A 21,944-nucleotide genomic window follows, 5' to 3' on the forward strand; every position below is an offset into this window, starting at 1 on the left:
GTTTTTTAGAGAGCATTGAGAGCGTCCACGTAGGATTTCACGTCATCACATATAATTAAGTTATTAACTAATTAAATAAATAATATTAGAGTCTTCCATGATTGACTACTTAATACTCCGTATGATAAAGATAGATTCCAATAATATTAGAGTCTTGCCATGATTGACTACTTAATATGATAAAGATAGATTCCAGAAACTTCATCTACATTTTTGTACATATATACTAGTTATTGGACCGTGCGCGATCCAATGTATAAAAAAATTATTTCGTAAAAGGAATTTACAAATTTATGGCGAACTCTAAGAAAACAAAGCTAAAGCTCGATTTGCTCATAATTGATAATATGTGATTATAAATACGTTTACAAGAGGTTTCATTGATATATTTTAACATTTCACATGCAACATTAAGCTCTCCGAAATTATTATTGTAGTATTCCACATGGACATTAGCAACGTGCTTAGGTTGAAATGGAAGGGGGAACATCTCATAGAGAAGCAAAGACAAAAAGAAGGGTAAAATAGACATTACACTATTGATAAGAATAAGACAAAAGAAAAACAAAGAAGGAAATTAGGGATATATAGGTAATTGCACTATTGGGTTAATAGTAATAGAAGTTCAAGGTTTTATAAGTATTAGGATACACATATAAACTTATGTTGGGGATTCACAAAAATCTCAACCTTTACCCTAAAAATCTCAAGCCTCACAAGATGATGTATTCCATCATATGGTACATTTTTATTTTAAAGTTATCTTAAAGTTTTTTATTTTAAAAAAGACAAAAAGTGCTAATTGACAAACCCAACACTAGTTTAATTATAAATTGAACTATTAGAAAAAATGTTATCAATAAGGTTTCGACCTAGTGATTAAGACTTAAAGATTGTGTACAATAGATCATAGATTTAAATCCCTCTGTTATCGCTAAGTTAGCTAGGTGCACTCTAAAGGCAAAATATTGTCAAAACTACTGCGCTTAAATATACAATAATAAAATTGCATAAAAACGCATTTTATTATCACATGATCGTAATGCATTAATAGTTTTTATTATATTAGGTATGGAAATCAACACACCATTTCTATTATCTTTTTTTTTCCCCACTATGATATAGTATTTCACTTTTTCACCACAATTGGCCTAAGATATCAGCATTTTTCAAAGCTATACTGCAATAATGTATGTTGTTACACTCGATGTTTTATAACTAGCTTTCTTCATTTTCTACTTCCAACTTAACGTGATCGTTTTATGAGTTAAACCCATCTAGGTCGGAATTTTAGGTGGTTGGTATGGGGATTATGATCGCACACCACAAATAATCATCCATAGGAATATGTCATCAAGATTAGGTTAGTAATTAATCATTTTAGAAGAAGTTATACGACCCCATGACCCACTCGTCTTCTTAATCCGACATTCCAAGTTATAGTCGGGTTTAAATTAAATCAAACCTCGTATAATCAGACAGGTTGATCAAGATATATGGAGCTATTTAAAATCCTTTATTACCAAATTTAACTTCAAGATGCCAATTTGAATACTCTGTAAAATTAAATAATTTAAAACCAAAAGGAAATGTAAAAATTAACACAAATTAAAAAGGACAACAAAGGTAAAAAAAAATCAAAAAAATCAAAAGAGTGAAGAAGGAGGTCTTGTTTTTGTTGGCTTAATTGCAATTTCAGAACTAAGTTGACAATTCAATTCAATTTAGTTTAGTTCAGTTCAGGAGCATTAAATTTAATTTTATTCAAGGAAAATTTGTAAATATTAATCCAACCTTTGGCCAGTTTTCTTTAATTAAGCCAACATATGAGTTATTTTAGAATAATCCGAACTTTTATAGTCATTCTCTTTTAATATTTACAAATTTTCCTTTATTCAATTAAATTTAACTTATTATTTATTTCAGTCCAGTTCAGTTCAGTTTGGAAACATTAAATTTAATTTAATTCAATTAAATTCAACTTATTATTTATTTCAGTCCAGTTCAGTTCAGTTCAGAAATATTAAATTTAACTTATTATTTATTTCAGTTCAGTTCAGTTCAGCTCAAAAGAACGAGTACGGAGTTTGCTTCGTCCTTCACTTTCTCTTGCAGTCTAGGGCTCCCGCCTGCAATTTTCTCTCTCTTCCCCTCTTTCTCCCCCTTCTCCCCCCTTCTCCCCCTCTCCCTCTTTTCAACCCTAAATTCATTCCTTATTCAACACAATCCGATCAACCAGAACACCCAACGGTGAGGAATAATCCGGCCGCCGGAGTATCTCCGGTCGGCGGCGTACCCCCGTCCGATTTTGCGGCAACGACGCTAATTTCTGAACTTTGTTCTAATTTTACGGTCGATCAATTTTTTCAAACAATTTGTTTTACAATTTTCGATCCTCCGATTTAGGGGTTTGGTTAGTTTTGAAGATCAAAAATCAAACGCGGTATCAACCTATTGAGTTCGCGAAGTTTGAGAGGTTACAATCCGAATTGCAACAACATAAGGTGATTTCTTCTCACTTATATTTGTGGAAATCCGTTGAATGTTATGGAAGTATGTTGAAATGTCATTCTACTGGGATTATTACTGCATTTATTTGGCTATAATTTCAAGTTGAATTTGCTAGATATTTCTCTTAAATTTATTTTATTTGAAGATGAAATCTGCTCAGGTTGTTGTTGATATTACATTTTTGTTTACCGGCATCAAGAGGAATTTGTTCGGTAACAATTTGAGCTAATTGCTTCTTCCCCGTCACATCAGTTTTAAGAAATTAGAAAAGTTTTTGTTTTTAGTTAGATTGTGGTGAAGTAAGCAACTCCGATGCTGTTTTCAGGTAAATGTAAGTGTAATTTGCTTTACAGGTAGCAAATCACTTCATTTGTAGTTTTCCTGATGCTTGTGGGTGTCTGGTGTAAGGATTTAGCGTTTTCACTATTTGGGAGGATGGGATTTCAGAGGTGGAGGGTTGCTGGAATTGTTCATGTGTGATTATTTTAACACGAATAATTGCTTTTAGGCATACATAGGTAGAGGTGGAACAAGGGAGCTAATTGATTGTCCATTCGATTGTACTCCCTCGGTACCTGAATACTTGCAACATGTTGACCGGCACACTTGCCAAAACACTAGTTTGACCGCAATTATACGCAATTACATATTACTAAAAGCTTTAAAAAATTAATATTTAAAAAATATACATTAAGACTAGTCCAACAACATATGACACAATAACATTTGATTTTTTTTTATATTAGGAAGAAAATTTGATCAAAGTTAATGTATGAATAGTGCATAAATCAACATGTTGCAAGTATAATGGAACGGAGGGAGTATAGTTTAGGGTTGCTCATGAGATGTTACACAAATGCTTCTTTGAGTAATAAATTGGAATTTGTTGAGCGACTAGTGTATCAAGAAGAGAGAATGGAGTAATTATGCAGATGATACCCATAATTCAACTTCTTAAGTTTTGAATGCTTCCTTGTGTGTGTTTTTATTTCCCTTACTTTGGCAGTACACATCAAAGTTGGCTTGACAATTTTGTGTTGTTTGGGAAACTTTTTATGAGTTAAGGTGTTACTGAAAAGTAGACTTTTGGAATTAATTACCAACAGCATGATTCGGTGAAATAGATTGTATGCAAGTATTGATTTTAGTTGCTTCCAGATTGCCTTGCTTCTGTAAACCCTAAGGTTCCCTCCAAATTCTTTTTGTCAGTTCGATGTGTGCATTCTGCATTAATAATTTATTGTTGTGCTTGGCCCCATTTGCTCCGTACTACACACCTAATAGTATGTATTACAATATCTTGACGATGACAATAATATTAGTTCTATCTACTAATGATAGTGTTAGCTAAGTATGTCGTTTGACTCATTTGCTTGCTGATAAAGTTTGTTTAGATTTAGATTTTTTCACTTTTAGTTCCCTATAGGTGGTGCATATTATTAAAAATTCAAAACATGTATGATGTATCAGATGTAAGTAAGGACATGCAAGTTAACAGTACATGTTAATACTCCTATTTAGAAAATTCCATTGTAGTCGTCGTACACATGTACTCACTGGTCGCTGTCTCAGATTGTGGAACTCTTAGATTATGTTGTAGTCACTGATCTCACTTCAGTGTTTCTACTTAATTCTATTCTGTTTGACTAGCTGTATATTAGCCTTTGCTTCGTCCCGCAATATGTATTTGGTTTTTTTGTTGTTAATTTTTAATTTGAATCATGTGACAGGTTGGATGATCTTGCAATTGTCGTCTAGCTATGACATCAAGTACGATAACTGGAGACCGAAGGTATCTCAGCAATTAGCGATTAGTTTTTAAATCTCTCTAGTGTGTTTGTGTGTAGATCATGTGTATACATTCAACGTATCCTAACTTTCGGTAAGTTATTGTTAAGTTAAACGGTTTTCTCATGAAATGTCCCTGAGTTTTTCCATAATTCACCAACTGCCCCTCGAGTTTCAATGATACATAAAATTCCCCTATTTCAAAATTTAATACACGAACTACCCTTAATAACATCACCAACCCTAATTAACCCATCCATTAACCCGTTTCCTCTTTTCTTTTCTTTCTTTCCTCCTTGCTTCTTCCCTTTTCTCCATTGCTTCCGTGCCACTCCAACATCGTCCAACCACAATCCGGCCACCACCAACACCCCAACCCTCCACCACTAGTCTCTCTCCTCTCTCTCCCTTTTCTCACATCAAACCCTGATCGACCAACCACCGCACGACCACCTGCCTCACACTACACCCCTTCCCTTCAGCATCCTCCCTCCTCTCCTCGTCACCCACTACCCAAAAAACCCATTAAAATTCCCACCTGCAAAACCATAACCCTTCTGCTGCCTCACCCATCTCAAACACCCACCTGCAACATTAATTCCAACAATTTCGAGGAGGAGAGGAACGAATAAACACCCAGCCCAACTCTTCCTCCCCAGGATGCAACACATACTCGGGTTCAACTGGCCTCATCATCTTCATCAAAAAATCATTGAATTCAGGAGGCACAAAAAACCTTATCATCACTCTTCTTAATTAGTCGCTTTCAGGTTTTTGCCTTTGACTCATGGCCCCAATTCCCATCCCTTTTTCTTTGTTAAACTCTGGAACGTCGTCGTCTATTGGTCATCATACGATTTGAATGTCGTCGTAGTCCATCAACGGACAACGGCTCTCCATCCTCGTCGCGGAATCTGATAAAAGTGAGATGAAATTAGGGATTGGAAACCCTCATATGAGAGTTGTGTAGAGAAAAGAGGTAGGAAATAAAGGATAGGAGAGAGAAAAACTTACTGGTCATCTTCGAACGCCATTGATGGATTGATTTGATTGAAGATTAACTCAAGTTCCGTTCCAATTGAACATACAAAAAAGAAACGAAAATCAAATTGCAGAAATTTGGAGTAGGTATCAAATGGGAAGATATAGGAGTAGGAGCTGGGTACGAGACTACGAGTTCGACAAGGGTGGAGGTGGAGGTGGAGGTGAAGGAGGAGGAGGATGTCAGTAACTTGGCTACCGTGATAGTTGAGGTGGGCGGTGGGTTAATGGAAGAAGGGGAAAGTGAAAAGAAAAAGAAATGGGTGGGTTAGTGGGTTAATGGATGGGTTAATAAGGTTTGTTTATGGGTGGGTTGATTAGGCTGGTTAATTAGGGATTAATTGGTTAATGGGTTGATTATGGGGGTTGATGATGTCATTAAGGGTATTTGGTGTATTAAGTATTGCAATAGGGGTATTTGGTGTATTATGTTTTGAATTAGGGGTATTTTATGTATTATTGGAACCCGAGGGGCAATTGGAGAATTATGGCAAAACTCAGGGGTATTTCATTAAAAAACCGTATAAGAAAGGTAGGATGAATATTTCAAATCTAAAATATTTTACATCTAGTTATGGATGGAAGGTGAATAAAATAATTCGGGAAAAAAAAATACAAAAAGAGTAGCCACTAGCGAGATGAAATTATCTAGACAATTCTTATTTTAGAAGTAAAATAATCAATTACTTATTAAAGAACCCTCTTTTTTATTGTTTGCCCATGACCACGCATTTGAAACCTCTTAAATTTGGAATTTTATATAGTTTAGACCTAGCTTTTGGCTTCATCTAGTGGTTGGCTTGACAATTTTGCGAGTTCGAAGTTCAAGCTTCAACAATGAGATTTGACTTGCCGGTTCAAGGGAGTTTTCCTTGCCCCCTTACCCTATTCTAATTTTACGTGTTCAACATACGGCCCGGGGGGGGGGGGGGAGGAGAGGGAAAAGTAAACACAATTAAGAGGGATTTGAAATATCAGATTAAATTCTCAAATGTCCAACTATTTTAAAATGACTGTTACCCAATTGTTCCAAGTTGGCTGGATCTGTCAGGTTTCTTCACTGGGATCATTACAAAAATTATAGTTCTGACTTCCTAGTCCCCACCAATTGCTCCGAATATCAGGGTTCCAAATATCAGGGCTACACTTGAGCTACCCATTGGTTACCACTAGGAAAGCGGTTCAAAACATGTAATTTGAAACAGGTTCTTAAAATGCAGAAGTGGTTGTTTACTTTTTCGTGTTACCCTTAGGTTTTGTTCTCTTCCCCTGAAATATGTTCTTGCATGAATTTTTCTGGTATAATCTAATATGATCTCATGGTTTGACTGAACTTGGCCTACATTTATACATTGATATGTAAGAAAAGCATTATAGTATTGTTAGATTCGTCTTAATGTGTATTTTTCAAAAATCTAATTTTCATATTTTTTACAAATGCAAAATTAAAGATGTATGGCAACGAGCATACAACAGAAGAAGATTTGGTTATATTTGATTTTAACAAGAATAAGTAATGCAAATTAGGTGAACAGAACAAAGCCTTAATAACTGAAAGACAACTGATTTGGAGACTACATTAAGAATATGAACTAGTATTGGATTGTCTGTTGTTGCCATTTTTTGTTTATTGTGGAAAAAATGGATGAAAAGAAAGGGATGAGATCAGGCGGATGATGACGAGGATTGTTTTGGCTGTTTGATTGGAGGCTGAAAATGGGGATTTGACCCTCACCCTCTTGGCTGTTATCCTATCAATTGGTTTTTTACTTAATGAGATCAGATTGGGGTGCCCATTGTCTAGTTTTAAATAGTACAAGGTAGTGTATCAGAATATCGATTCTAATTATGACATTCTTAAGGTAAATGTCAACTGTTTGTAGGGACCTGAGATATTTACGGACAAAAAATCATCTTTTTTTATGTCGTTTTAGCATTTACTACTTGTTTATCTTTATTTTTTATATGCATTTTCAGTAAATATCAACGTTTTGCGGGGACCTAAGATTTGTACGGACAAAATATCATCTTTTTTGCGTCGTTTTAGCATTTACTTCTTGTTTATCTTTATTTTATATATGCGTTTTCAGTACATTGTTACATTATAAGTTTACAAAAAATTTAAAATCCGGGACAACTTACAACTCTACTCATTATTATGGTTGGTTACACAGATGGTCTTCTGCAAGAAGAGGGGGCATGACAGTCTTGGGAAAAGTTGCTGTTCCTAAGCCTATAAATTTGCCTAGTAAAAGGTTTTTGTGCCCCTGATCTCATCTTTGAAGTATTTACTTGAACACTTGCGTTTCTGGAGTTCTTATGTTTTTATTTTGAATGGTTAAGGTTGGAGAATCATGGTTTGGACCCCAATGTGAAAATTGTTCCCAAGTAAGTAGTTTTATCTGTATCTACTCGATTATTCCAAAATTTCAATTAGGATTGCCGCATTTCCCTTTCTATTTTTTTATATAATTTTAAGTAATGAGTCTGAAGGAGCATTTCGTTGCATTGATTCCAGGGGCACACTTAAGTGGGGGAGTCGACCATCATCTTCCGGGTCAAATGCATGGGGTACATCGGCGCTGTCACCAACTACTGATATGCCACACATGCCACATGTTCCACACTTGCAGCCTGGTATGCCTATGAGGCCTGTGTTTTATCCCAGCCGTGTTCATTGCGATGGGTATTACAGACCCCCGAAGGGATTTTGTAATACCAATGAACGAGATTTTCCACTCATGGGAATGCCAGCTGGACCTCCTATTTATAACAGACATGCTAATCAGAATGCTCCTGATAAAAACAATGCCCATCCCAGGTCACGGGAAGGTAGAGGGCCTGAACAAGTAGAGCCTGGTCATCCACAGGATCCCCGAGGACATTTCAAAGTCTTAGGGCATCCAAATGATAGCTGGGCTCGAAGCGAGGAAGAGAAGTTGGGCCATAGTGGGACTATCACTCGCGAGAAGGGGACTTTATCTAAGGCACCGGTGCTGGAAAATGCCTGGGAAGATGATTACAAGAAGGATGAGGGTGGTCATTATGGTAAAAGTGCAACCAAAGAAAATTACAAGAAGGATGAGGGTGTTCATTATGGAAAAAGTGCAACCAAAGAAGTTGCTTCTTGTTTTGATAATAAATTTGCCAAACGTTTGAGCAATATAGATGAAACTCAGATAAGTCCTACCACGGAGAATGAAGTTTCTCCCCAAGATCATTCTTTGATACAGAAGATAGAAGGTTTAAATGCTAAGACACATTCCACTAGTCAAAAAGAGGAGGGTTTTCATAGGGAGGGGCCAAATGACAGGGTGCAAATGATCAATGTCAAGGATTATCGATCAGCAAATGAAGCTAATCCTGATGTTGATCTGGAACGCCATCATCCCACTGGTGTCCGTGTCCCTGTTTCACGTAGTAAAGATGTTTTGGCAGCTGATAGAAGTCGAGAATCATCAGTTGCCCCCAGGTTTTCTGCGCTTTGCATGCTTTGCTCTATTTTAGTTTTTTTTTTGTTAAAATCAAATACAAAATTAAAGATAAATGGGAACGAGCAAACAGTAGCAGAAGAATTGGTTATGCTTGATTTCAACAATAATAAGTAATTAGAATAAGGTGAACAGTACAAAGCCTTAATAGCTTAAAGACAACTGATTTGGAAACTACATTAAGATTAAGAACTAGTATCGGATCATCTGTTGTTGCCATTTTTTGTTTATTGTGGAAAAAATGGATGGAAAGAAGGGGATGGGATCAGGCGGGTGAAGATGAGAATTGTTTTGGCTGTTCTATTGGAGGTGGAAAATGTGGATTTGACCCTCATCCTCTTGGCTGTTATCCTATCAATTGGTTTTTACTTAATGAGATCAGGTTAGGGATCCCATTTTCTAGTTTTAAATAGTACAAGGAAGTGATTCAGAATTTCAGTTGTGATTATGACATTCTTAGGTAAATGTCAACTGGTTTGTTGGGGAACTGGGGACCTGAGATTTGTACGGATAAAAAATTATCTTTTTTGTGTCGTTTTAGTATTTACTACTTGTTTATCTTTATTTTTTATATGTACTGTCAGTACATTGTTACATTTCCATATATAAGTTCGGATATTTTTAAAAATTTGGGACGACTTATAACACTATTCATTACTATGGTTGGTTACACAGATGGGCTTCTGCAAGAAAAGGGGACTTGGCAGTCTTGGGGAAAGTTGCTGCTCCTAAGCCTATAAATTTGCCTAGTCAAAGGTTTTTTTGTGCTTCTGATCTCATCTTTTAAGTATTTACTTGAACATTTGCTTTTCTGGAGTTCTTATGTTTTTATTTTGAATGGTTAAGGTTGGAGAATCATGGTTTGGACTCCAATGTTAAAGTTGTTCCCAAGTAAGCAGTTTTATCTGTATCTACTTGATTATTCTGAAATTTCAATTAGGATTGCCGCATTTCCCCTATTTTCAATGCATTATAGTATTAGAGTATTGTTAGATTCGTCTTAATGTGTATTTTTCAAAAATCTAATTTTCATATGATGTACAACTATGAAATTAGAGATATGGCAACGAGCAAACAGCAGAAGAAGATTTCGTTATATTTGATTTTAACAATATTAAGTAATAAGAATAAGGTGAATAGAACAAAGCCTTAATATCTGAAGACAACTGATTTGGAGATTACATTAAGATTAAGAACTAGTATCGGATCATCTGTTGTTGCCATTTTTTGTTTATTGTGGAAAAAATGGATGGAAAGAAGGGGATGTGATCAGGCGGATGAAGATGAGGATTGTTTTGGCTGTTCGATTGGAGGTTGAAAATGTGGATTTGTTCCTCACCCTCTTGGATGTTATCCTATCAATTGGTTTTTAGTCAATGAGATCAGGTTAGGGTGCCCATTTTCTACTTTTAAATAGTACAAGGAAGTGATTCAGAATATCAGTTATGATTATGACATTCTTACGTAAATGTCAACTGTTTGTGGGGAACTGGGGACCTCAGATATTTACGGACAAAAAATCATCTTTTTTTATGTCGTTTTAGCATTTACTACTTGTTTATCTTTATTTTTTATATGCATTTTCAGTACATTGTTACATTTTCATATATAAGTTTGGAAGAGTTTTAAAATTCGGGACAACTTGTAAGTTGTAACACTACTTAATATTATGGTTGGTTACACAGATGGGCTTCTGCAAGAAGAGGGGACATGGCAGTCTTGGGAAAAGTTTCTGTTCCTAAGCCTATAAATTTGCCTAGTCAAAGGTTTTAGTGCTCCCAATCTCATCTTTGAAGTATTTACTTGAACACTTGCTTTTCTGGAGTTCTTATGTTTTTATTCTGAATGGTTAAGGTTGGAGAATCATGGTTTGGACCCCAATGTTGAAATTGTTCCCAAGTAAGTAGTTTTATCTGTATCTACTCGATTATTCCGAAATTTCAATTAGGATTGCCACATTTCCCCTATTTATGGTATTATAGTATTGTTAGATATGTGTTATTGTGTATTTTTCAAAAATCTAATTTTCATATTTTTTACAAATACTTTAAAGATATATGGCAACGAGCAAATAGCAGCAGAAGATTTGGTTATGTTTGATTTCTAAAATAATAAGTAATAAGAATAAGGTGAACAGAACAAAGCCTTAATAGCTGAAAGACAAAAACTACATTAAGATTAAGAACAAAGCCTTAATAGCTGAAAGGCAATCTGTTGTTGCCATTTTTTGTTTATTGTGGAAAAAATGGATGGAAAGACGGGTATGAGATCAGACGGATGGAGATGAGGATTGTTTTGGCTGTTCGATTGGAGGCGGAAAATGTGGATTTGACCCTCACCCTCTTGGCTGTTATCCTATCAATTGGTTTTTTACTTAATGAGATCAGATTAGGGTGCCCATTGTCTAGTTTTAAATAGTACAAGGTAGTGTATCAGAATATCGATTCTAATTATGACATTCTTAAGTTAAATGTCAACTGTTTGTAGGGACCTGAGATATTTACGGACAAAAAATCATCTTTTTTTATGTCGTTTTAGCATTTACTACTTGTTTATCTTTATTTTTTATATGCATTTTCAGTACATTGTTAAATTTCCATATATAGTTTGGAAAAAATTTAAAATTTGGGACAACTTATAACACTACTCATTATTATGGTTGATTACGCAGATGGGCTTCTGCAAGAAGAGAGGGCATGACAGTCTTGGGAAAAGTTTCTGTTCCTAAGCCTGTAAATTTGCCTAGTCAAAGGTTTTTGTGCTCCTGATCTCATCTTTGAAGTATTTACTTGAACACTTGCTTTTCTGGAGTTTATGTTTTTATTTGAAATGGTTAAGCTTGGAGAATCATGGCCTGGACCCCAATGTTGAAATTGTTCCCAAGTAGTTTTATCTGTATCTACTCGATTATTCCGAAATTTCAATTAGGATTGCCGCATTCCCCTATTTTCTATTTTTTTAATGTAAATTTTAGTAATGGGTCTGAAGGAGCATTTCGTTGCATTGATTCCAGGAGCACACTTAGTTGGGGGAGTCGACCATCATCTTCTGGGTCAAATGCATGGGGTACATCGGCGCTGTCACCAACTACTGATGGTAGTAGGCCATCAACTGCTGGCAGTGACAGAGCTCATGATTCTAATGGCAATACCTGGGGTTCAAGTTCAAGGCCGTCATCATCCTCAGGGGTTTTGGCTTCCAACCATGCTTCATCAATATCTTTACGCCCTTACAGTGCTGATACCAGACCTGGTAGCTCGCACTTATCACGGTTTGCTGAACCTGCACTTGAAGGTCCCGGGGTCTGGGGTACAAACTCGGCTTCAGAACGAGTGGTATGTTCATCAAACAAATTGTCAAATGTGAATTGTATGTCTTTTGATTAGCGCATATTAGGACATTACAGTATAATGATGGCATTATATTTTCCCTTTTGGCGCTATAGATGCTCTAAAAATTAGAATGTTCTTGCAGTAGCTGATTTTTGTTTCCAATGCTGATATGTATTCAGGGAGTTGCATCCTCTGCAAACGGAGAGTTCTCCTTGACTTCTGGAGATTTTCAGACGCTTGGTTCAGAGAAAGACGAATCTAACATGGACATGGAGCCTTTAGGTGCTTATGCTTGCTTGTAGATTTTTGCCCTCAATCATTCTTTTGAATATAGCAACCTTACTCTACCCTCTATTGCTTCTAGGAAAGGGTTTTAGGTTTGGCTCCTTGTTTTGTTCATCCATTTTTGTTTTCACATGAAGATTTTTTTTTAAAAGTGAAGCAATTGCCGATCAGGATGGTGGGTGTATCCTGATGTTTTGCATCTTGTATGGTATTCTAAAATACTGAAAACTATTTGCATTTTGTGTTCAACACTAAACCATTTAGGCTGGGCTGTTGGCAGGTGATTACGAACTATTTCCTTAGTTACCTTTTCTTCACAGCTCTTATGCAGCATGTGGTTGGTGCAAAAGCATCCTTAAGTTGCTTAACTTGCTTTCTCGAAAATGTAGTTTTGATGGTTGTTTTCCTTGCATGATCTTTTAAGATACTGGCCTTTTTAAAGGTTTTTTTTTTATATATATATATATTTTTTTTATCAGTAGACCTGCCTTCTGCTTCAAGGTTACTTACAATTTTGATCACTGTTTTGCCTCATCTGCAGCTTACTCATTTTGTGATTTTATATCATGTGACAGATCGTGCTTCTCATGGACGTCCTGGTTCCTCAGGTGGAATGAGAACCATGACAGATGGTAGAGGAATTGCACATGGTGGTTAGTCCATCTGCTGCTTATAAGTTACTTCTTTTGCTGGCTGATGTTATGTTTCTATTTCTTCTGCTCTTTCTTACCATTCTTTTGACTTCTCTCTCATCTCAGACGATATTTCCAGAAACTCAGATGTCAAAGGTAATTCTTGGAGGAATGATGGTCCTCCATTTGTTGAAGATGGGCCTCGGCCTAACATGGAAAGATGGCACGGAGATCCTTACCTGTATCCTAATTATGAATCTTGGCGTGGTGCCCCACCAGTTAACCCTCCCGGAGGAGGTTGGTATAGAGGCCCCCCTGGTCCTCCTCCTTATGGTGGCCCTGTACCTCCTGGCGGCTTTCCTGTGGAGCCGTTTTCCTATTATCACCCTCAGGTTCCTGCTCATGGTCTAGCCAGCTCTCAGCCAATGCCCCCAGGTGCTGGTCATCCTGGTATGCCTATGAGGCCTGGGTTTTATCCCAGCCCTGTTCATTACGATGGGTATTACAGACCCCCGATGGGATTTTGTAATCCCAATGAACGAGATTCGCCATTCATGGGAATGCCAGCTGGACCTCCTATTTATAACAGACATGCAAATCAGAATGCTCCTGATCAAAACAATGGCCATCCTAGAGCACGGGAAGGTAGAGGGCATGAACAAGTAGTGTCTGGTCATCCACATGAATCCCGTGGACACTTCAAAGTCTTAGGGCATCCAAATGATAGCTGGAGTCAAAACGAGGAAGAGAAGTGGGGCCATAGAGGGACTATCACTCGCGAGAATGGGATTTTATCCAAGGCACCGGTGCAGGAAAATGCCTGGGAAGATGATTACAAGAAGGATGACGGTGTTCAATATGGAAAAAGTGCAACCAAAGAAGTTGCTTCTCGTTTTGATAATAAGTTTGCCTCTAACCCTTCTAGTGGGAAGTTCCCTGAACGTTTGAGCAATATAGATGAAACTCAGATAAGTCCTACCATGGAGAATGTAGTTTCTCCCAAAGATCATTCTTTAATACAGAAGATAGAAGGTTTAAATGCTAATACATGTTCTAGTAGACGAAAAGAGGAGGGTTTTCATAGGGTGGGGCCAAATGACAGGGTGCAAGTGATCAATGCCAAGGATTATCGATCAGCAAATGAAACTAATTCTGATGTTGTTCTGGAACACCATCATCCCACTGGAGTCCGTGTCCCTCTTTCACGTAGTGAAGATGTTTCGGCAGCTGATAGAAGTCGTGAATCATCAGATTCCCCCAGGTTTTGCTGCGCTTAGTATGCTTTGCTATATTTGAGTATTTTTTTTCGCTTGTCTGATATTCAGATTCACAGGAGATCTGTACGTGGACCACAAAGTAGAGGAGATTCTCATTCAAAGGGAGGGTTTCATGGGCAGGATGCTGATGTATGGGGAAAGAAATCAGATTTTCCATCTCTGCAAGCTGCTTCCAGATCAGTTGCTAACAATCAAGTTGGACAACACAATGCAGCTGTACAGACTGATAAACCATCAAGGACAAATGTTAAGGCGAAAGGTGATGGGGAATCTAATGTGTCCAGTATTGATCCTAGTGATATGCAGGTGTGTGTTAGTGTTTGAATTCATATCTTAGTTTTAATATCTTCCAAACTGTAAAGTTCCAATCTGCTCGTAATTTGTGTTCTCAGCGTGCTAAAATGAGAGAGATAGCAAAGCAACGCGCAATCCAGTTACAAAAGGAAGAGGAAGAGCGGGTTAGAGAACAGAAGGCAAAGGCACTTGCTAAACTTGAAGAACTGAATAGGCGTAGTGCTACTGCTAACAAGGGTGTGGAAAATCCAAATCAGAGAGAACCTATCCCACCACCTGGCGATGTTCCAAAGAAGCAAGATGTTTCTAGCAATCAGTCTGGTTCAAGTGTGGATGCCAATCACGGCACTGGGTCATTCTCAGCTTCTCCTAATAATGTCCCTCAGATTAATGAAAGAAGTGCTAGTAAAATCATGGATTCTGTTGTATCTTCAAGTCACCTGGTTGCTGAGACCAAGAGAAGTTCTTATCAGGAGGCTAAAATGAGAGAGATAGCAAAGCCATGCGAAATCCAGTTACAAAAGGAAGAGGAAGAGCAGGTTAGAGAACATAAGGCAAAGGCACTTGCTAAACTCGAAGAACTGAATAAGCGTAGTGCTAACCACGGTGTGGAAAATCCAAATCAGAGAGAACCTATCCCACCACCTGGTGATGTTCCGAAGAAGCAAGATGTTTCTAGAAATCAGTCTGATTCAAGTGTGGATGCCAATCACGGCACTGGGTCGAGCTCAGCTTCTCCTAATAATGTCGCTCAGATTAATGAAAGAAGTGCTAGTAAGATCACGGATTCTGCTGTATCTTCAAGTCATCTGGTTGCTGAGGCCAAGAGAAGTGCTTATCAGGAGGCTAAAATGAGAGAGATAGCAAAGCAACGTGCAAACCAGTTACAAAAGGAAGAGGAAGAGCAGGTTAGAGAACAGAAGGCAAAGGCTCTTGCTAAACTCGAAGAACTGAATAGGCGTAGTGCTAACCAGAGTGTGGAAAATCCAAATCAGAGAGAACCTATCCCACCACCTGGCGATGTTCCAAAGAAGGACGATGTTTCTAGAAATCAGTCTGATTCAAGCGTGGATGCCAATCACTGCACTGGGTCAAGCTCAGCTTCTCCTAATAATGTCGCTCAGATTAATGAAAGAAGTGCTAGTAAAATCATGGATTCTGCTGTGTCTTCAAGTCACCTGGTTGCTGAGACCAAGAGAAGTGCTTATCACGAGGCTTCCTTTTCGTCACAGAATCAATTGCCAACAGCTGATATTAATGTTGATGATGATGCTAGTCACAGAACTGCACCTCAAGTTTGTGAAGTCTCTAAGCAGGAGCAAGGAGGTAAAAAACAAAGGCAAAGTGTTCCTCCAGAAAAGAACTCTGTACAAGATACAATTCCTGCTGGTAGAACAGATGTCTTGATGGATCTGAAGGTTGCAAGTACCACCCGAGAAGTTACTGGTAGTTTTGTTGATTCAGGGGTTGGAAAAGAGCAGGCTGAATCACCTTTTACTGCTGATTCGCCTGTTCAAAAGAAGAAGATCCACAAGACTTGGAAGAACATACACAAGGTTGAGGAGTCATCAACAGCTGTTTCTTCACCGGTAACTCAACCGGAGGATTCGAATCTTGCTCAAGCTATCCCCAAAAGTGCAGAGCAGAGTTGTTCCAGCTTGCCTGTTAATTCCTTATCCATGCAGTTGTCAGCTGATCCTAAAGATGTTACTCAGTCCTCAGAAAACCCCTCTTCGTTATCTCGTGAAGATACTCATGCTAGAGTTAATAGTGCCTGGAAAGCTCAACAGTCTCGTAAGCCTTTGTTGAATAATAGGGCATCAGAAAGCCGTGTTGGGCCTTCATCATCTCATTCTTCTATTAATGTAAAGGATTCTAGTAGGCCAACAGCACAAAGCCAATTCCCAGGTGGCAGAGGGAGGAGATTTGCATTCACTGCTACAAATCCTTGTGCTAGGTCGTCTTCTTTTCCAAATGAGGCATCTCGTTCAGATACCAATGGATTTCAGAGGAAGCCACGGCGTGGTCCACAGAGGTTAGAATTCCGCGTGCGTCAGACTGCTGATGAGAAGCAATCTTCTGCATTGCCTTCTTCCAGTTATTCTGGACTGGATGCCAAGTTGAATTGTGTAGGGAAGGGTAACACGACACTGCCGGAAAGTGGGTTGAATAATTACTCAGCGTCTGGTAAACCAAAACAATCAGTTGATTCAGAGATTTCAGTCTCAGCTCAAATTCAGGAGACTGGTTCTGGGACCAAAGTAGACAAGACGGCCCTTAACGAAACAGCAGCAACCAGTGGGATACACACTTCACAGCGTGGTGCTGGAAGCTTGAAAAGAAACATTGATTCAGAAGATGATGTTGATGCTCCCCTACAAAGCGGTATCGTGCGCATCTTTAAGCAACCTGGTATTGAAGCCCCTAGTGATGAAGATGACTTTATTGAAGTCAGGTCAAAGAGGCAAATGCTTAATGATCGACGTGAACAGAGAGAAAAGGAAATCAAGGAAAAGTCAAGCAACATGAGAAAGGTTCACTCCTTTTATTGTTTTGGATGATGAAAATTTTATTTATTTTCCTGTAATCATGTACTTACTCTCTGAGTCTCTGTTATACTTCAGGCTCAGCGAAAATCTCGGCCAGCAGCGCAAGTCACTGCTTCTGCCACTGCCAGAAGCACAAACATTGCCAGAAGCACAAACAGAACTGCTGCACCATTGAACGCACAAGCAACAAAGAATTCTCACTCAGTTGTCACATCAGAAAGAGGGTTGTTAAACAATGATGTATCTGCAACATTGAATGGTGTTGGATCCCAATCATTAGCTCCAATTGGAACTCCTCCTATAGGCGCTGATTGTCAGACTGATGGCGAAGCCCAAACTGTGAAGTAAGCACTACTTGAGGGTCAATATTCCCTGTATACATAAGGTTTTCTCAGCTTGCTAACTCACTAACTATTAATTGTTTTCAGTTTACCACAAACAAGTTCCTATTTAGATAGTGGGAAAACTGTTGGAACCGATGTTCCTGACCCGGCTTTTGATGCTCAAAGGAAGGTTGTTGATGGAGTTCAGTCATCTATTGGTTCTTGGGGTGGTCCAAGCATTAATCAGCCGGTATGCATCAGTTATAATTTTCTACGCTTGCTAGCCTTGCTTCATTTTTTCCGTGCTTATCTACCCTGATCCCAAAATCATTTCTCATTACAATGTGGATTAATACAATAATACATATACCCCAATCTTGACTAGTCTTTCTAGCCCTGAGAGTAAATAGAGGCTATGTTTTATATAATTCCTAGGTTGGATAAGCTGTTGTCAACAATCTTAATCCTGCTTTTGATTTTGCTTTTAATAGAATTGAGAATAGTAAGCCGTGGGAACTTATTTTTGCCTATGAAATATATTTATAAGGACTGTAGGAATCACTAGATAGATGATCGTTTTTCCCCGATTTAGTTTTGGCAGTGTTCTAAGGATTTAAACTTTTAGTTCAGCTTTCTGTTAGGTGGAACTTGGCTGCAATATTTCCATTCTTACTGATCATGGAAACTTGAACTTATTAACTACCGAGTATCGCTTTTTGTATTCATTGAATTTGTAAGATTGTTGAGTTGTTTATTGACTATGTAGGTTATGGCCTTGACACAGGCTCAACTTGAGGAGGCTATGAAACCTGGCCATTTCGATACACATGTAATAACTTTTGGTGACCGTGGTAGTTCAGTAAATGACCCAGGCATGCCATCATCATCTGTCCTTGCCAAAGATGGCCCATTTTCTTCAGCAACTAATCCAATTAATTCTCTCCTTGCTGGGGAAAAAATACAATTTGGTAAGTATGTCAGCCATGAAAGTTAACCCATGTTGAGTATTAACTATCTTCTAAATGGTTCTTCTTGCTGCTCTGTAGGTGCAATCACATTCACATCTCCAACAATTTTTCCTCCTAGCACACATGTTTCACATATCATTAGGCCTCCTGCTTCTCTCCCGTTGGATGTTCAAAGTCCCCAAACTATGTCTGCATCGCAGAATAATTGTGATGTTCTTTTTGAGAAAGAGAAGCATCCTAATGAGTCTTGCTCGCCTTCAGAGGATTGTGAAGCTGAAGCAGCAGCTTCAGCTGTTGCTGTTGCTGTTGCTGCTATCAGCAACGATGAAGTTGTTGGGAACGGGATTGGTAGCTGTTCAACTGCCATTTCCGTTCCCCAAAGCTTTGGTGGTGCTAACATAAACAGGATTGTGACAGGTATTAGAACTTATCTTTTGTTTACTTGGCTGTTACATTGGATAGTGCTATCACCCGTGTTCACAATTTGTTTTCTTGGGATTTCATAGGCATCTCCGGTGATCAGCATGCAGCGAGTCAATCAAAATCAAAGGCTGAAGAGACTTTGAGTGTATCTCTCCCTGCGGATCTATCAGTGGAGACACCACCGATCTCAATATGGCTACCTTTACCTAGTCCGCACGGTTCTTCCAGCCACATGCTTTCACCATTTCCTGGTGGTCCAGCTTCTCATTTCCCATATTATGATATGAATCCTATGATGGGGGGTCCTGTCTTTGCCTTTGGCCCCCACGAGGAGTCTGCTCAAGCACAATCACAGAAGAGCAGTGCACAGAAGAGCAGTGCATCTAGTTCGGGGCCGTTGGGAACTTGGCAACAATGCCACACTGGTGTAGATTCATTCTATGGTACTCCTGCAGGATTCACAGCCCCTTTCATCAGCCCTCCTGGAAGTATCCCCGGGGTACAAGGCCCTCCACATATGGTGGTTTATAATCATTTCGCTCCCGTTGGGCAATTTGGGCAAGTTGGCTTGAGTTACATGGGAACTACCTACATCCCCTCTGGGAAACAGCCAGATTGGAAGCGTAATTCTGCAACTGTCCTGGGTTGCAGTGAGGGTGAAATGAATAATACGAATTTAGTCCCTGTGCAGCCCAACGCTCCCAATATACCAGCTCAGGTTCAACATTTGGCTCCTGGATCTCCACTGCTATCAATGGCATCGCCTTTGGCCATGTTCGAATTGTCACCTTTTCAGGTATCTTGATATAGTTTAGTTTAGGGCTCCTTTTGGTTTGGTGTAAAACTTTTTCACTGAAAAACGATTTCCATGAAAACACAATTCCAAACTAGTTTTCCTTTGTTTGGTAAAGAGGAAAAGTGGTTTCCCCTTCCTTTTAAATGGAAAAGGTTTTTCCACCTTTTGAGTGAGTTATGGAAAATTGTTTTTCATCCCTTGCCAAACCAAACAACGTAAAATGATTAGAGAGGGAAAATCGTTTTCCATGAAAACTCTTACACCAAACCAAACACTCCTTACATGAACAATCTTAGTGCAGATTCTTTCTCATTTTTTGTCTTCAGTGTTGAAAGTCTGTTATACATACCTTCTATGCCAGGGGGATGAGCACTAAAGGCATCCTTTGGTTATCACCAGAGATCAGGATGTCTCGAGTTCATGAGCAGCACCCCTATTTTTTTTAGGGGGCGGGGGGGAGGGTGTTATTATCTTGTATATGGTATTGCTCAATTTCTTACAATTAATTGTTGGTATTTTAAAATTTTGCAGTCCTCACCTGATGTCTCTGTCCACCCTCACTGGCCTCATGTTCAACCGTCTGTTCAAACAGTTCCACAATCCATGCCATTGCAGCAGCAACCTGAGGGTGTTCACACAGTTCCACAATCCATGCCGTTGCAGCAGCAACCTGAGAGTGCAGTACCATCTCAATCAAGTCATGGATCCACTGATCACCATTTATTAAACACAAATGGCTTCTCTAAGCCCCAAATATCGTCATCACTTGAAGATTGTCGATCTTTTGCTAATGCTGCTGCAACCCAACTCCCTAATGAACTTGGTTTGTTAAATCAACCGATTTCCAATGGTTCTGAAGCTTCGGCTCTTCCTGTGGGGAGCAATAGCCGATCCCGGGACTCTGTAGAGGTTGATGCTTCTGCCGAAAGCTCGAGAAGCAAAAGGACTCCACATGTTGCCATTTCTGCCCCTAACAAGGCCCAGGCCCAGGCCCAATCAACTAGACAAAAGAATACATCAGCGCAACAGCAGAATCATCACCATCACCATCACCAGAGAGGGGGAGGTCAGAAAAATGGTTATGGGGCAGAGTGGTCCAATCGTAAAATGGGATTCCATGGGAGGAACCACCCTTCAGGAGGAGATAGAGGCTTTCCTCCTGCGAAGGTCAAGCAGATTTATGTTGCCAAGCAAAATAATAGCAGCGGAACTGGAACTGGTTCTGCTGTATAAACAGGTGGTGAAGAGTGAAGACAGTTGCCTTGTATCCAAAACCTCAATGGTTGAACCAGAGGGCTAGTCATTACATCGAAGCAATTTGCTTGACAAAGTCGAAGATATTGCCATTTTAGGTGGTTTTAGAAGTACGTAGCTCTGTCATCCTTTTCTATGCCCTTTTAATTTAACCTAGGGCTGTAAAAGTGATGATTTAGTGGCAATTTCTATACAACAAAGGAGAGTGGAGAACCAAGTGAAGTGTAATTGGGATTTAGATTCGATATTATAGGGAAAAATATTGTTTATTTTAGGGATTAATTGGGGATTTATGTATTGGTATTGTCTCGAATTATAGCGTCGATGTATGGATGTGTTGAAGCTCATTTTTGGCTAGTGATTATGGGGTAGAAGTCATTTCTTCAAGTCTTGCATTGTACTAGTTTTTTTTTCCCCTTTTTTTTGGCATAGCACACCCCTGTGCTTGTTTCTGTTATACCTCCTAGTCCTCTGTTTTCCATTGTTGTTACTTGTACTGTTAGTAGTATCTGCATTTTCAATCTGGGAATAGGCTTGAAGACGTGGCGGATGTCGGGGGGACCACCTGTTGCTTGAAAACTAAATGGGAACCTTCACCGCCACCTTTGTCGGTGGTTCTTGGCCTCCTTCACCGCCGCCGTTGCCGGAAATGACTTGATTAAGAGAGGATACAGTGATGCTCATTTCTTCCTGTGAATCCAACTGCCAACTTTCTGGTCTTTGATTATTGTACAAGTAATTTCCTGCTTCCATAATTTTTTTTTGGATTTTGACTTTTTTTTTTTTAATATAAATTGTATTTCAAGGTAATGCATTCATAGTTTCATACTATTTGGTATGGAATAATGTTTCACCATAACTGACCTAAGGTGTCAACAGTTTTCAAGGCTATACCGCAATAATGTGTTTTATTGCACTCGATGTTTTATAACTAGCCTTCCTGATTTTCTACTACCAACTTATTGTGATTGTTTTGTGAG

General features: G+C 38.7%; 1 protein-coding gene across 2 annotated transcripts; it reads left to right on the top strand.

The window, feature by feature from the left end:
- Nucleotides 1-2,138: 2,138 nt before the first annotated feature.
- Nucleotides 2,139-21,351, top strand: LOC110797045 (uncharacterized). Of its 2 annotated transcripts, none has more exons than XM_022002143.2 (22): nucleotides 2,139-2,504; nucleotides 4,242-4,303; nucleotides 7,515-7,595; nucleotides 7,684-7,728; nucleotides 7,859-8,812; nucleotides 9,507-9,587; nucleotides 9,678-9,722; nucleotides 10,517-10,597; nucleotides 10,686-10,730; nucleotides 11,503-11,583; nucleotides 11,845-12,166; nucleotides 12,343-12,445; nucleotides 13,024-13,101; nucleotides 13,207-14,341; nucleotides 14,414-14,663; nucleotides 14,750-17,185; nucleotides 17,276-17,544; nucleotides 17,629-17,773; nucleotides 18,308-18,491; nucleotides 18,570-18,908; nucleotides 18,998-19,710; nucleotides 20,242-21,351. In XM_022002143.2, exons 2-22 carry the CDS (start codon nucleotides 4,272-4,274, stop codon nucleotides 20,941-20,943), a joined length of 8,121 nt encoding a protein of 2,706 aa, XP_021857835.1. In that variant the 5' UTR covers nucleotides 2,139-2,504; nucleotides 4,242-4,271; the 3' UTR covers nucleotides 20,944-21,351. The 2 variants fall into 2 exon arrangements, with proteins under 2 accessions (XP_021857835.1, XP_021857834.1); XM_022002142.2 differs by having other exon boundaries at nucleotides 2,140-2,504; nucleotides 18,290-18,491.
- Nucleotides 21,352-21,944: the final 593 nt, after the last annotated feature.

The sequence above is a fragment of the Spinacia oleracea genome, chromosome 5 (genome assembly GCF_020520425.1).
Source record: "Spinacia oleracea cultivar Varoflay chromosome 5, BTI_SOV_V1, whole genome shotgun sequence".
In the NCBI taxonomy this organism is placed as follows: domain Eukaryota; kingdom Viridiplantae; phylum Streptophyta; class Magnoliopsida; order Caryophyllales; family Amaranthaceae; genus Spinacia; species Spinacia oleracea.